At 39.4% G+C, this 14,568-nt stretch overlaps 1 protein-coding gene across 7 annotated transcripts in view; it reads left to right on the top strand.

Annotated features, from left to right (window-relative positions):
• KIF13A (kinesin family member 13A) overlaps window positions 1-14,568 on the top strand; it is a 197,382-nt gene that overhangs the window by 128,955 nt on the left and 53,859 nt on the right. For 4 of the 7 annotated variants that reach the window (XM_090039270.1, XM_090039268.1, XM_090039269.1 and 1 more), the window contains exons 12-17: window positions 654-764; window positions 1,963-2,097; window positions 3,553-3,683; window positions 5,331-5,417; window positions 5,525-5,691; window positions 12,567-12,777. In XM_090039270.1, the coding sequence (XP_089895396.1) occupies window positions 654-764; window positions 1,963-2,097; window positions 3,553-3,683; window positions 5,331-5,417; window positions 5,525-5,691; window positions 12,567-12,777 (842 nt within the window). Of the gene's footprint in view, window positions 1-653; window positions 765-1,962; window positions 2,098-3,552; window positions 3,684-5,330; window positions 5,418-5,524; window positions 5,692-7,100; window positions 7,224-12,566; window positions 12,778-14,568 lie in introns of all 7 variants that reach the window. The other 3 variants (XM_090039264.1, XM_090039265.1, XM_090039263.1) reach the window with 1 other exon arrangement.

The following is a 14,568-nucleotide window of genomic DNA, read 5'->3' as shown; positions in this document are numbered from 1 at the left end:
GTGCACTTCTGCGTGCTTGTTTCCATATTTTGTTTCCCTCAGAGACTAAGGTCACTGGGGTACAGACCATCTTTCTATTCAGTATGTTTGGCACTCAGAAATCATTGCCAAAATCTTACAAAAATAAGAAGTAGCTTTGGCAAAGCATAAAGAAAAGGAACAGATGAGATTAAAATAGATCTGGGGTAGATTTGTGTGGCATTTAGAATGCAAGAAAGAACAACTCTATCTTAATGCAGAAAGTGGTATAAGTTTATAAATGAGAAAACTGAAAAATAGGAAATAATGAAAACTTGATCACTTTAGCCCTAGAGGTTGTTGTTTAGTTTTCCACAAATATAAAATGTAATTAATTTATGTATGTCTGGCCAACTCTTCCAATTTGATATGGAGCCCTATAGATGCAACTTCAGTGCTGATGCAAAGTACTTCAGCTTGTGCAAATCTGTTCTGTCACCTCAGCTGGGAATCCATTCAGCCTATTCACTGAAGAAAAAATGAGTCAAATTTTATCTTGGCTCAGCTTGGCTCATTAGAGAGGTTGTTATTAATCCAGAAGCTTGCTAAAACCATCTAGAACAGGAAGTTATTTTATGCATCATGAAGTAAGGGAAGCTCTTAAGATTATTTCAGTTTTTCTTCTTGACATCAAGGCTATGAAGGCACCAGAGCTGAAGGAAAAATTGGAAGAATCTGAAAAACTGATAAGAGAATTAACAGTCACCTGGGAGGAAAAGCTAAGGAAAACAGAAGAAATTGCACAGGTAGGCCAGAGGCAAGAATTTCTGTGGGCAATATTTTTTTTATTGGTAGGCCAGAACATTTTGTGTACTGAAGGCCACATGTTCAGCTAGTGTAAATTATCTCAGCCCAGTCATTTTCAGGGCACCTATACTGATTTACACTAGCTGGATGTTGTTCTTTCTTCCTTTACTTTTGTGAGTCCCTCTGTTTGATCTTTCATGCATTCTTGGTATTATCTGTTGTCTCGTGGCCTCATTTAACCTTATGTCCAGAGTACACTGTGGTATGCTAGAACAAACAATTTCATTAGAGCAGATTTAGTGGGCTCTTTGCTGTGACTGCTAAAAAAATAATTTTGTGAAATAAGAGCAAATGTTAAAGTGTGTAGGCAATTTCAAATTTAAAAGACCACTACGTGAACTTGAATAAAATGGATAGTCATACCTTAATACTCTCTGGACTTCAAAGGAGACAGGATTTTTCCAAGTGCAGTCAGCCATTTCGGTGAGCTGTGAGCTTTTGACAGTTCCCTAAACCTCCAGGGGCTCTTAAAAGTAAAGAACAAACATAAATAAATGCTTGTACTTGTGTTGCTAATCTTGTCTTTGCCTAAAAAGATGCTAAGATTCAGGTTTGCTTTCTGAAATTTATGCTATGTTTGTAACTTGTGAAGTGAATGAGTCAGTTTCCTTTTCAAGCCCTCATCAAAAATATGCCGTTTGGTTTGTAACCTTTTAAAAAGAACATTTGCATCTAGATACTTTTGCTGAATTAGTTAGAAAATTGTGGAAATATTTCTATCAACATTAAGTATTTTGTGGCCCCTTAAAAACAAAACAAAATCTCATCATGTTTATTTCTCCACTGTTTGTACATATTGACACAAATTTGCAATGGGAATTCATGAAATCTGATTCTGAAACTCTAAGATTCATGGGACTACTCGCATAAGCAGGTGCTTTTCAATGTGAGTAATCATTCAAGGATTAAGCTACAGTACATAACAACATCTTGTAAAAGAATACAAAGTGCAACCATCTTTTTTAGCTAGTCCTTTCCCTGCAACTTATGGTCAACAATATTTTCAGTAGCGGTGTTCAGTGTATAGCTAGATTACTGTTCAGTTACTCTTCGGTCTTGTTTACTTACTATTGTTTCTGTATTGTCTTGGTAAACTACAGTAGTAGATCTTAAATTAACCTTGTTGTATGTTTATAGGAGAGGCAAAAGCAGCTAGAGAGCATGGGAATTTCCTTAGAATCCTCTGGTATCAAGGTTGGGGATGACAAATGTTATCTGGTGAATCTGAATGCAGACCCTGCCCTCAATGAACTTTTGGTTTATTATTTAAAGGTAAGTGTGGAAACAGGGTACTGACCTTTAACAAATCATACATGAGAGCAGTTGATTCTCCTGGATTTTTATTTTAACTTTGGAATGAGTTGGGTGTTTAGAATGATGGACTCCTAAGACTAGTTATAAGGTTAAGCATAGAAAACAAGGCTGCTTGCAGACATTAAAAACCCCCAAACAAACAGTGCTTTATTTTAAAAACCATGTGCTCCTGCCCTGAGCCCAGTGCATGCCCAAAAGAGGCAACACGTTAGTTGGGCATTTTCATGGGGCTTTTTTGGTGTTCTTATCTAAAAGCTGATTGAATCAGCTTTGGATAAAAGTGCCAAAAGGCCCTGTTGAAGTGCCCAATCTATACAGATGCTGTAGAGCTGGGTCAAAGTAATGCACTGCTTCTGGTAAAGCACTTTAAAAAAACCAAACAAACAAACAAAAAAACAGCCTAAGAAGCCTGATTCTCTTTGTATTGCTAAGACTTCCATTCTCTCTTGCATTTCAGCTTCATTGAGTTTGGTGGATTGACTCCTAGTTTCCTCAGGGTGGGATGAGAATTGGTCCAAGCATGGGTGTTATATAAATTCTTATGGTCCAGTTTGATCCCTAAATTGGGTACATAAATAGGTTATTGTGGGGTAAATGGAGAGCGTTGTATTGAATCATCTGTTCTGCATTAACTCTCCATATCCATCTCTTACCCCTTGTAAATGAGAGCTAACGCATGGTAGCTATAAATTGTGGCCAAGCACCAGCAGGTTGATGTGAGCCCCTGCTTTCCTACCTGCAAATTGAGAATTGTATTTGAGGTATGAAATCTGGGAGTTATAGTCTAACTGGTGAAATTGTCTGGTTTATAAACCATATTGTTATACGTTATTTCTAAAACAAGCAGCTTGGGAATATCCAGAAAGGGCTTCAACTCTGAAGTGATCTAGTAGACAGAATGTCATGGAATTCCATGTAAGTCCATATCAAGTGTTCTGTGTGGGTTCTCTCTTGCCCTCCAAATCCCTCCCTCCCTCACCTCAGCCCTGCAAACTCCATTGGACTGAGAGTCAAGGTGGTCCCCATTATGTATTGTAACAAAAAGTAAAGATTTACCGTCACAATTAAAGTCTGAGTTTCAGTGGTGTGACTCCATTGTCTTCCGTGTGTTTGTACATGCATAACTGAAACTTGGGACTGGATTCTATCTATACTGTATTGTTTTTTCCAGCAGAACTGAAATATTAAGCTAATATGCAATAAAAATAATAAGTGAAATATGTAAATTGGAACTCATTGGTCAGTCCCTGTTTTATGTTCTTTGAAACAATACTGCAGAGATGAAATCCTGCATAGAACAATAATTAGTCATATTCGTAGTACTTCAGTTGTCAGATTGCATCTGAATTATGTAAATGAATAACTTTTGACTCTTACTGATTTTTTTTTTTTTTATGATAATCTGTAACGCAGGATCATACGCGGGTTGGTGCAGATACCTCTCAGGATATACAGCTCTTTGGCATAGGAATCCAGCCAGAGCACTGTGAGATTGACATTGCACCAGATGGGGAAGTTACCCTCACACCAAAAGAAAATGCAAGGTACAGAAGTTCACCATAACTTAGCCTATGCAACATTTGCTTCTTAATACTGGAAGGTGACTTTTGATACTTTCTGGTTTCACTGTCAGGTATAATGTGTAGTGAATTTGACAAGTAGGTTCAATTTGGATTATTTCAGCAAAACACTGAAGTGAGATATACTTGTACACAAAGGAGCTTTGTGCTGTCTGTATGTTGGCTCTGAATAACCCATGTTATAGGGTGTGTGGAACAAGGAGGGACAGATAATTAATTATATGAATCCTTTGCCATAGGCTTTGGGCTTTGTGAGAAGAGAGGTATGAATTCATCCTGAGAATGATTGTCGGGTCCAATAAACAGGTCCCAGGTTGTTTTTCTCTCATTTGTTTCATTATTGTAGTAACATTCTGTATCTAGGGAATCATTTCTAGGGGATATAGGGAATCATTTCTTCTTTGCTGAAGCTTGAAAAGTCTCTCTCAGCTTTGTACTATCACCAAAAGCATGTAATAATTAATTACAAAAGTACCACTTCTGTAGTCTCACTGCTTGCTTATTATCACCGTTAAGAGGTATAATTTAGGAAACAAAAGTGAGATCTTTGCAATTTTTCAAGCACTTCTCCCTGTACTTGCTATAAAGTATATTGTAGTCCATATATCATAGTGCTGTAGACTCATGGACAAAATTCCAAACAGATGGGATTCAGGCTTACAGTGATAGAGTTACAGTAGTAGGGGTTAGTCATTTAGACTGGCAAGAACAAAGGAGCATGTCAGTGGAAAAATGTATAAAAAAATATGTTTTCCTTTATTTGTGACTGGTCTGAAATGTTTAAGTAGGTGTTTCTAGGCTATTTATATCAACATCAACTTTGAAACTCTGGTAACAACTTAAGCAGAATAGCTTGTTTCATATCTAAGACTTGCAATGACTTGAAGTACAAAACTGAATTTAGAACTGAATCTGAAAAACTGTATTCATCTTACCGCATTACATTTGGGGGGAAAATGTCATCTTCATGTTTTGTGAGCTACATACAAGAAATGAACACTTTTTTTCTCTCTCTTTTTTGAATAAAGCTGAAATACAGATACATGTCAGTGCAAATGCTGTTCCAAATTTTTACAAAAATAGAATCTTGTTACTGAGAGCTTAGTTTATAAGAAGAATGAACTTCAGTGATATAAGACAGACATAGTTATATACCTAAATAAATTATAGATTGATGGTAGCAAGTTTAGAAATATTTTGCATTAGACTAATCTGTTTCTTGCAAATAGGAAAATAACAATATATAAGCTTTCTCAGCAAGGTTTGCATGTAACTAAGTTCACAGACTGTTTACAATGAGCAGACTGTGACCCAGTTTCTGGAATGTACATGAGGTTTTCTTAAACTGAGGTTGTGAAGCTGAAATGAAATCCTTGTCCCCCTACTGTTTCAGTGAAGGGCTACAACATCAAACAGTTTTTTTAAAAACAGTGGGAAACAGTTTTTCATGATCTATTGTCACATGTATCCTTTTAAATTAAATCTTACTAAGTCATGTGTCATGTTACATATGAACTTGCATAGGTGAGAAGAACAGACTGCTTATTTTTGTAGGTATCTTTTCATCTGTAATTTCTGGGATTTTGCCAAGGTTGTCTTTTGTTCTTGCAGATCCTGTGTGAATGGTGCACTGGTATGTTCTGTCACGCAGTTGTGGCACGGAGATAGAATACTGTGGGGAAACAACCACTTTTTTAGGTAATAACTTATTCACTTCTTCAGCCCCTTTATTTTTTTACCTATTTTTTTTTCAATGCTACTGTTTTTAAAAGCTTTTAAGAAGTCACTTTCAATTTTTTAACCAGAATCAACCTGCCAAAGAGAAAGCGACGAGACTGGCTGAAAGATTTTGAAAAAGAAACTGTATTAGCAGAACATGATCTGGATGCAGCCAGTGAGGCTTCTTCAGAAGCAGATTACAACTATGAATTTGCACAAATGGAGGTTATAATGAAAACACTGAATAGTAATGGTAAGAGAATGTCTAGGGTGTGTGAAGTAGAAACCTAGTTTGGATCCAGTTGAAACCTTGTCCAGATGTTTGAGCTTACGACGTGCTGGATCTGACCAGTGGTCTGTCTAGACTAGAGTAGTTTCTCTTGACAGCTCCTAGGTGCTTCAGAGATGGGTAAAATAAACACCCTTATAAATAATTATAGAATAAACTGCCCATTGATTAGAAAGAGACTCCCTAGTTAATTTAATGGTTAGTTTCTGCCCTAAAGCATAGTGAGTTCATGGCTTTACACATGATTATCCTATGTGATATAACTGTGAATGGTGAGCAGAGAGGGATGGCTAATACTTTCCTAAATTCTGCTAAGCTCCTGCCTACAATGAGTTGTGGGAGTAAAATGATGCTGTCTAACTTCTGAGTAGCTGGGGGCCACAAGCTTCATGGCCACATTCTGTGCAGGCTGCATGTCTACTTCTTCCACTCTCTCCCATCCCCACTGTGCTGCATGAATACCTTTGCACCTGGAACACTGCACCGCAGCACACCATGTGCCCACCCACTGCTGCACCTTGAGGCAGCCACCCCCTACACGCACACAAGCCCACTGTACTGTACCAGCATGGCATGGGGGCCCAAGATCCCCTGCAAGCTATCCAGCCATAGGAGACCTCATCCCCATGCATTGTACCGGGGTGAGGGCAAGTTGCAGTAGCTGGAGGAGTAAAGAGGAGCCCAAGGACAGCAGCAGCTGGAGCTGTCAGGGAACAGTATCCAGAGGGGCTGGGGATGATTGCTGGAGGTTATAACCCCTTGGAGGCCAGATGTGGCCCACAGGCTTCCAATTGGATGTTCCTGTTATAGGTAGACTTCAATTTATGGCAAAATTGTGTGCTGGATAGTCAGGTCAGAAGAGGTAATGAAGAGCCTAATTTCATGGCATGTTTTTGCAGTTACCTTATATAAACACATGTGCTCAGCAAAAGAGAAAATACTTTGACTTTTACCCCACTGTTAAAGAGAAAAATTAGTTGGTGTGTCAGTGGCAAAATCTTCCTGCCTCATCTTCTCTTGCTTTCCCTCCTCCTTCTTCCTAGTCTATCAGCACAATAATGGTACATTGCCTGTTGTGGTTCATTACCTGTTGTGTTTCACAGTTATTACCAGAATATGTTATTTACAGTTCTCTTAGCTACATCTTTATTTTGTTATGTTTTTTTGTTGAATATGGCATAATTTTGTGCTTTACTGATTTTTATTATATAAATAGCTCAGTATATTTTAGGGACTGATTCTGCAAGCCTGCCTCACATTGGTAATTCCATTGACTTCACTGGAACTGCTTGTGTTGTAGAATCAGGGCTTTTAATTTATGCAGATTACTTTTTAATCATGGAGATATGCTCATTCTGGTTCACCCATGCTAGGAGGAGAATTTCAGATGAATTTGCCCTCTTGGTGGTCTTCAGTATTGTCATCCTTCATGACGACTCTGTTTCCTGTCTTAATGCCTCAAATCATCACGTATTTGTGCCAAAACTGGAACAAAGGTTTTAAATTTGATTGGCTCATGCATGAGGCTCGTGAACTAATTTGAAAGCATTAATTGATGCTTGAACTGCTTGTCACTAACCAGGGATGCAAATAAGTTATAGTGGTCTACAATGAGTCAGTGTTCTATGATTTAAGGGGCATGTCTTTTGAGTTTCTTTTGCTGTAACTAGCTACTGTAAATTATGTCCCAAAATATCTCAAAAGTATGAGAAACATATTTTAGTCCATTTGTCTCCTCTGAATGGAATCCATGATTATTTTTGTCCTGGCCTGTTGTATTTTGGATATCCTCACTGAAAAATAGTGCAGATTTTCTTTTCGTTAATGTTCTTCTCCCTCCCACCCAATACACAACAGATAACAACAGTCATAGATGGTGCATAGCTTCAAAATGCTGTATGTTTAAGTAATATGTTTGCTATAAAAAACTGGGGGAAAGTAACTGTGAGAAGCCATAATTAAAAATCTCATTCTTTGGACTCTTTTGAGAGAAAAATGAAAACAAAAGCAGTATTTTCTTTTACTGTCTTCTCTGTTTTGTTGTTGGGTTTTTTTAAGACCCCTTTTTAAATAAATGTCTTGCCCTTTAGAGGACAAAGTCACATGACAAATTTATCCTCCATAAACATAGTAACAAGGTCATGTACCACATCTGGTACTAGTACAGCTCTGAGGAAAGGGCAGAACTGTGAAGACCATGTGGGTGAGCCACTGAAGTGCATTTTTCTCCTCAACACACTGATTTCCCTTTTGAGATTGTGACAGTTCAGCTTTGTACCACAGATTTGTAACACTGGTCTGACCACCAGTACAGCATAAAAGTCTGCTTTATATCCCCACATAGCTTTTAGTGGTTCAGTAAATTATGTGGTTAGTTTGAGGGGCCTCCCAATTAGATTGGGTTTTTTGGTTTGTTTGTTTTGGGGGGGGGGATTTAATACAGTTCACCGTGAGGATTTTCCAGTACAGCTTAATGAAGTAGTGCTTTCATTCAGCTTCTCTCAGATGATAGTTTGGGTCTGACAGGTGTTCAGATACATTCATTTAAATCATTTTATTTATCGTCATTATTGGGTTAATGTCACAAGCTCATGAATGAAGTGACTTTTCAAATGGAAATGAAGCACAGCACTGCTTTGCAGAAAGTACGTATTGTATCTACTTGAATATAAGGTGACCCTGAATGTAAAACAACCCCCATAATGAGGTTCTGTATATGGAGATTTTATAAATTTATTATAACTTTCTAGGTATAGAATCTAATTATTGGAAATTGGCCTGAATGTGTCCCTCTCCCAGTGCTGCAGCAGGGAAAATACATCTGGGGGAGATCACGTAGCTCCCTTATTTCCCCCAACCTTTGCCTCCTGCAGCCCTTTCTCACCTCCTTACTGGCAGACCCTGCTATTCCTGAGCACATGAAAATGAGGGGCAAATTTGAAAACACTGACCTGGAAATAAGCATGTTTTCAGTCATTTGCATATAGTACCCCATTTACTTAGTTCATCCTTAATTGATGCATATTACACTTTTTAAACTGCTGCAAATTTTAGCATAAGTACTTCATAAACTCACTTTTGAACAGTACTTATTTATACATGGTACATGCTATACATGGTATTAGTCTAAAGCCAAAAGACATGATTATCATATAGTTCATTGGGCTGGGCCCCTGCAGAGTCAACAGCATTTCAAGCCAGGGCAACCCTGCAGCTCAGCACTGCTCAGTATGCGTGTGTACCACAGGTACCCCACCCCCCACAAAGGATCTGATTAGCACCCCCACTCATGACTCGAATGGGATGTGTTCTTGTCACGAGTCTTGGGATCCTCCAGAGATTTATATGCAGATGAGGTACAAGGCAACCTGCTCTGGCTCCATTTCATGGAGGGTGGACCCACACTAATCATATGGGACAGGCTGAGAGACGAGGAGGTGACAGAGGGATTCTGGGTGAACTGTTTGGGTCTGTATTTGGTGATGTTTGCCAGACATTTAAGGCTGGTGAAGAAACAGGAATCATTGGGAAAGGCCCAGCTCAGCTGTGAGAATGAAGATGAAGTTGAAATATATGCAGTGTAGTGGCTAACCATGACTTGAAAAGGAGTTGGCGCTGAGCGAGACTGTGTTCTCAGTGGGCACTACTGTATATCTTATTCATGTAGGCTCCACTAACCTATTTTTGTGGTAAGTTCCCATCAGCTTCTTGGCCTCTGAAGGGCTCAGGTCAAGTGTAGTGTATACTTGTCTGGCAGAGGAAATACCATCATCACCATGGTGGCTTCCTAGTTGCACTTGGGGAAGACCGCTCTGCTGGCACAGGATATTACCTGCACTTGTAATGCATAGTTAACCTTGGCTTTATGCCCACTTTATAGAAATGGGAGACTCTTCCTTAACTTGTTCCTGGGGCCTTATGGCTAAGGGCAAGCAAAATTTGGGGACAGATGAGAACCCCAAACCTCCGGGTTGGGGCCTGCAAGTAGAATGCCTGCCAAAGGATTTGGGAACATCTGAAGCCCCGGATGGGGGTGGAGGATGTTTGCTGGTAGTAGGGCCACAAATGGTTCTAGACTGACTCTCAGATTTGAAATTTGTTTTGGCTAATTTGGCTTGGAATACGGAAAATTATAGTATTAAAAAAAAAAAAAAAGTAGTTCCAATCAGCATGTTTGCTCCATATCACCCATGTGTTTTAAGTCATGCTTAATGTTGGCTGCATTTAAATCAGCTTCATAGTTTATTTCTGTGACTGAGCACATGTTGCCTTTGGCAACGGTTCCATATAGACAGGGCACATCTACACATCACTATATGGTGACATTGCTACAGCACCGTGCTTTAGTACTTCCTCTTGGAAGTACTAAGGTATGGTGCAATATGGGTGGGTACTGCAGAAGGTGTATGGCACACGGGTAGATTTCACTGCTGTGTCACTGTAGCAGTGTGCTATACCCAGGGAGTACACCACTACAGCAACATAGCTGGTGATCACGTGTAGACCTGCGTAATCACTGTGTCTCCATAGTGCACCATACGGCGATGTAGCACATCACTACATCATTGTAGGGTGATGTGTAGATGCATGCACAGTGAATTTAATGAGATTTCCTTGTGTGCGGATGTAAGATAAGGAGCTTTTCCCTTAATGCTGATTTGAGGGGTGGAGACGTCATCTTGTATTCCAGTAAATGTGGTATTTTTTCATTCTTTCAAACACTTTCAGACACTTGATCAAGTAACTTTCTTTGTGCGAGTCATTTAAGGTCTGAACGGCTGCTTTGTAGGCATAAAGGTTTCCAGGATTAGGGTCTTTAATACAACAGAAGAGCCATTTAAAAGATAGTAAACTGGGTAAAATCCTCCTTAGGATGCATGACTCTAGATTGAACTAAATAGGGCTTAAATCCTGCTTGTTGTCTAATGTATGCTTTCTGAATTGGGGAGAATTTACCATTTATAATACATTTCCATTACTTTTGATGGTAGATAGCTATAAATTGAACCATTTTGGCCTTGGTTTTTGAATTTTGAGGTTTGTGATTCTGCTGCATGACTGTATTCATTTTGGAGTGTTTTTTGCAAGCCATATTGGAGCTTTTAATATTGAAATGTCAAATGTAAATGCTCATGTGCTTCTTAATTTCAGCTGAAACTAAAAATGCTCTTAAAAATTGGAAAACTATTTACATCCTGCTTGTAAGGTACCTCCTGTAAAGTATATTTAATGGCATAGTTTAATCCCATTTGATAAATTTCAGTGTGATCCTTTAGCTACAGGTAGTTGGAGGGATCTCTCAGGTGAGCATTATGAAGCTCCATTTTCTGGCATCAGTTATTTATTTGAGTAATTTAAGAAATCCTTGTCTCAGTGACTCATTCCTATAATTCTTTCCCATCTTTTCAAACATAGTAGAAATCTCTTTAACCTCTTCCATGCTTGTCCTCCTTCTTCTGTGTAACATTTAATATCCAAATCACTCTTCTATAAATCACTCTTCTAGCTAGTTATAACTTTAAAATATTATAGAGATGATGCAGTAAAATCTGGAGAATGTGAAAATAATTCTTTGCATATTCAGAAGGCATCTAGTCTGAGTATCACAGGCAGGCATGTGAACAATTCAATTTATATGCTTGAGTACCAGAACTCAGGTCAATCAGTAATCCCTTTTTCTTCATTTATATATCTAGAAGTTAAGAATAACTAACCTTTTTCCAATGAGAATGCAAATTCTGACTAGTTGTGAATGGAAGCTGCTAAAAAATAACAGCTGTGGCAGTTTGGAGACATTTTATTGCCATGGTGCTCAGTCTTTTGTCCCTGAGGCCAGATGAGTCGTGTGGGGCTGGTCCATGGACTGGTTCAAGTCCCATGTGTCAGCATCAGAGCCTAGGGCTCGGCACAGCCCCCTCCCTGTCCCAGGTGCCGAGATTGGGCCATGGGACCCAGCACTGCTCCTTCCTCCCCCTCTGCACCAGGATTGGGGCTCCGAGGGCCCAGTGAGAGGCCCTCCCTCCCTCATCCCAGCACTGGGGCCCAGCACTGCCTTCTGTGCCAGGATCAGGGCCTGGGGTCTAGCGTTGCATGTGCCTAGCTTTATGCATTGAGATTGGGCACACAATCCAACAGAAGCACTTGGGACTCCTGGTGAGTCTGCAAGTTTGGTAGCAAGGAAATGGTGCCACCACTCCCCTGCTGCCAAATTTCTGGACCTATGGGGAGCCCCAAGGGCCAAATTTGGCCCTCAGGATGGGTTGAGCACCCATGCTTTAAAGAATTGTTCAGTGTCCTGAGAAATGTATAGTATATATACTGAGCAAAATGCCAGGTGGTGGTTATTGACTTTGGAGTGGATTCTTGAGTATTCCTGATTAGTATAGATCATTGGTTTGTTCTGTTTTTACCCACTACTGTCCATCATATTCCTAGTACAGGGAAAGAGAAGATTTTTTTCTCTCTCTAATTTATCTCTTCCTTCCTTAGCATCCTCTTCCATTCTTTTCTTACTGTTATTTCCTTGCTCTTGTTGACTCGCTTTCTTCTTCAGTGTTCCTGTCCTAACTTCCATGGTGCTCCATATTATTATTATTTTTTAAATCAAGTGTGTAACTAATATAATCGAAAGAGAATCAAGTGCATCTCTCAGCTGCCACTCCTCCCACCTCCTCTGTATGCTCTGTCTTTTTTGCTGTGTGTATCCATTTATTTTGGCTTTGGTTTGTAAATTCAATCCCTTGGATAAGTGCCTAGCATACACTGAGTGTTATTGCACCATGGTGACAACAGTTGAACTCTGGTGCTGACATGGTGTTCTTTTATTCTTCCTTTGGCAGACCCGGTTCAAAATGTGGTCCAGATACTGGAAAAACAGTACCTGGAAGAGAAACGGAGCGCTCTTGAGGAGCAGCGGATGATGTATGAGCGTGAACTAGAGCAGCTGCGACAGCAGCTCTCTCCAGAAAGGCAACATCAACATGGCAGTGACCGGCTCTCGTACACAGCTCAGTCTGTACAGCAGAAAGTAAACCTCTGGACAGAAGAGAGGTGAGAATGCAGGAGTAAAAACAAAGAATGAATGAGAAACACAAATGAGAGAGGTGGTGCATTGAAGGGTAAGGTAACCAAGCTTTCCAGAAACAGAGATATCGTATCTAAAGAAAGGATGGAATCAAATGCGCAAGATCAAGCTTTCCCAAGTGTTAGGCGCTGTCAGTGCACATATCACTGTGGGAACACAACTCTGCAACAAGGATCTAACTATATTTCAAGCACAGACAAACTTCAGAAACATAGGATGCACAGAATCTCAGATATTGACTCTCATTTTGTGTGTGCTTTAGTTTCTAAAAGTAGATTAGTCTTTAAAAAAGCATTGGTGCCAGACTTCATGTACAGTAGATTTTAGGAGGGGCTTGGAGTAAAAAGGAGAGGTTTAGTTTGAAATGGAAGAAGAAGTCTCAAAGACAAAGCATGTATGAGAGTTTCTCAGATGACTGGCAGGAGTTAGTTCTGGAAGGAGTGTTTTGGAAGTGGGGGAAAGAATAAGTGGAGGTTAGGCAAAGGTAGGGCTGTGTCTTGAAAATGAGAGAGTTCTCTTCTTGTTATAAAAGGTCAGAGGAAGCCTCTTAGATTAAAAAAGGGGAGTCATATGGTCAGTAGCATCAGAGCAATAAGATTTCAGCTGTGGAATATTGTTGTAAACAAATTACTAGTCTGTTCTTAGGTCTGTTTCATTCACTGGGAGAAGTGTCTAGATGGACTAATAGGAGAAGTGTCTAGATGGACTAATAGGTCTTTTCTAACTCTGTTTTCTGCAAATGCTTATTTACATTCCACAACAGAGACTTCATTATTCACTGAACTCTCTTTTTTATACATGCTAACTTTGAGTACTCCCTTCTATTTTGGTGTTCTTCCACCTCTCCCATAAAAAGTCAATCTAAAAGAAAAGCCTAAACATAATTGTCTTGCATTATTTAGATCCAGAATGTAGGAAACAGAAAACAAGACTCAAAATCTAGTGCTGTAAACTGTTTGTTTTGTGCTTAGTTTTTGTTCTGTCTTACTTTCAAAGTTCATAAGTTGTGCCAAGTTTGGCATGAGAAAAAAAACTGTTCATCCAGTAACCAGTGATGACTAGAAAGTTTTCTTTGGCCAGTTTGGGGGAAAATGGTTGTTGCTTTAATTAAAACAATTCCTTTATATCTGGAAGAGCTGGAAGCAGAACTTTGAAGGCCAAACAGAAATAATGGAGTCTCAGGAAAATAATGGAGTCTCATCCTCCTGAGTTTTCAGATAGTTTTAGTACTTTTAGGGCTCTTCATAGCTTTGCTGAGCGGCTGCATATTAAAATAAGTAAAACTTTGGTTAGAGCCACTGCTTCTATTCAGAACTGGTCAGCAAGTGAAGTGGTCTGGAATTCATATCCTTGAAATGGTCTTGCTGCTTGGGGAATGCTTTGAGAAGTAGTAAGAACCTCCTTTTTTCCCTCTGCTTCTCATAGTAGGCAGAGTGCTCTGAAATGGGACAGCAGAAGATGAAATAGATTCAGTTTTAAATGTATCCAATAATTTCTGGCATCAGGCTGATACAAACCCCAGAACAAGATTCAGGATCAACTTCTCAACATCTTACCACCTTGGCAATTGATGTGGTAGAATTGGCTTTGAACCAAAATGTTGCCCTTGGATTTCACAGCTGGATTTCACTTCCACATCTCTCACATCTTCTGAACTGGTTAATTTCTCTGGATGTTATTGCAGTATAAAAAATACCACCCTTATTAAAAAACAAAATGCATGCAATTTATGCAAAACAAACTCTGGAGTTTATTGC

The sequence above is a fragment of the Crocodylus siamensis genome, chromosome 3 (assembly GCF_052110815.1).
Source record: "Crocodylus siamensis isolate JL-2025a chromosome 3, ASM5211081v1, whole genome shotgun sequence".
In the NCBI taxonomy this organism is placed as follows: domain Eukaryota; kingdom Metazoa; phylum Chordata; order Crocodylia; family Crocodylidae; genus Crocodylus; species Crocodylus siamensis.
Note: the sequence above shows the minus strand (reverse complement) of the source record. Positions and strands in the feature narration are given on the sequence as shown.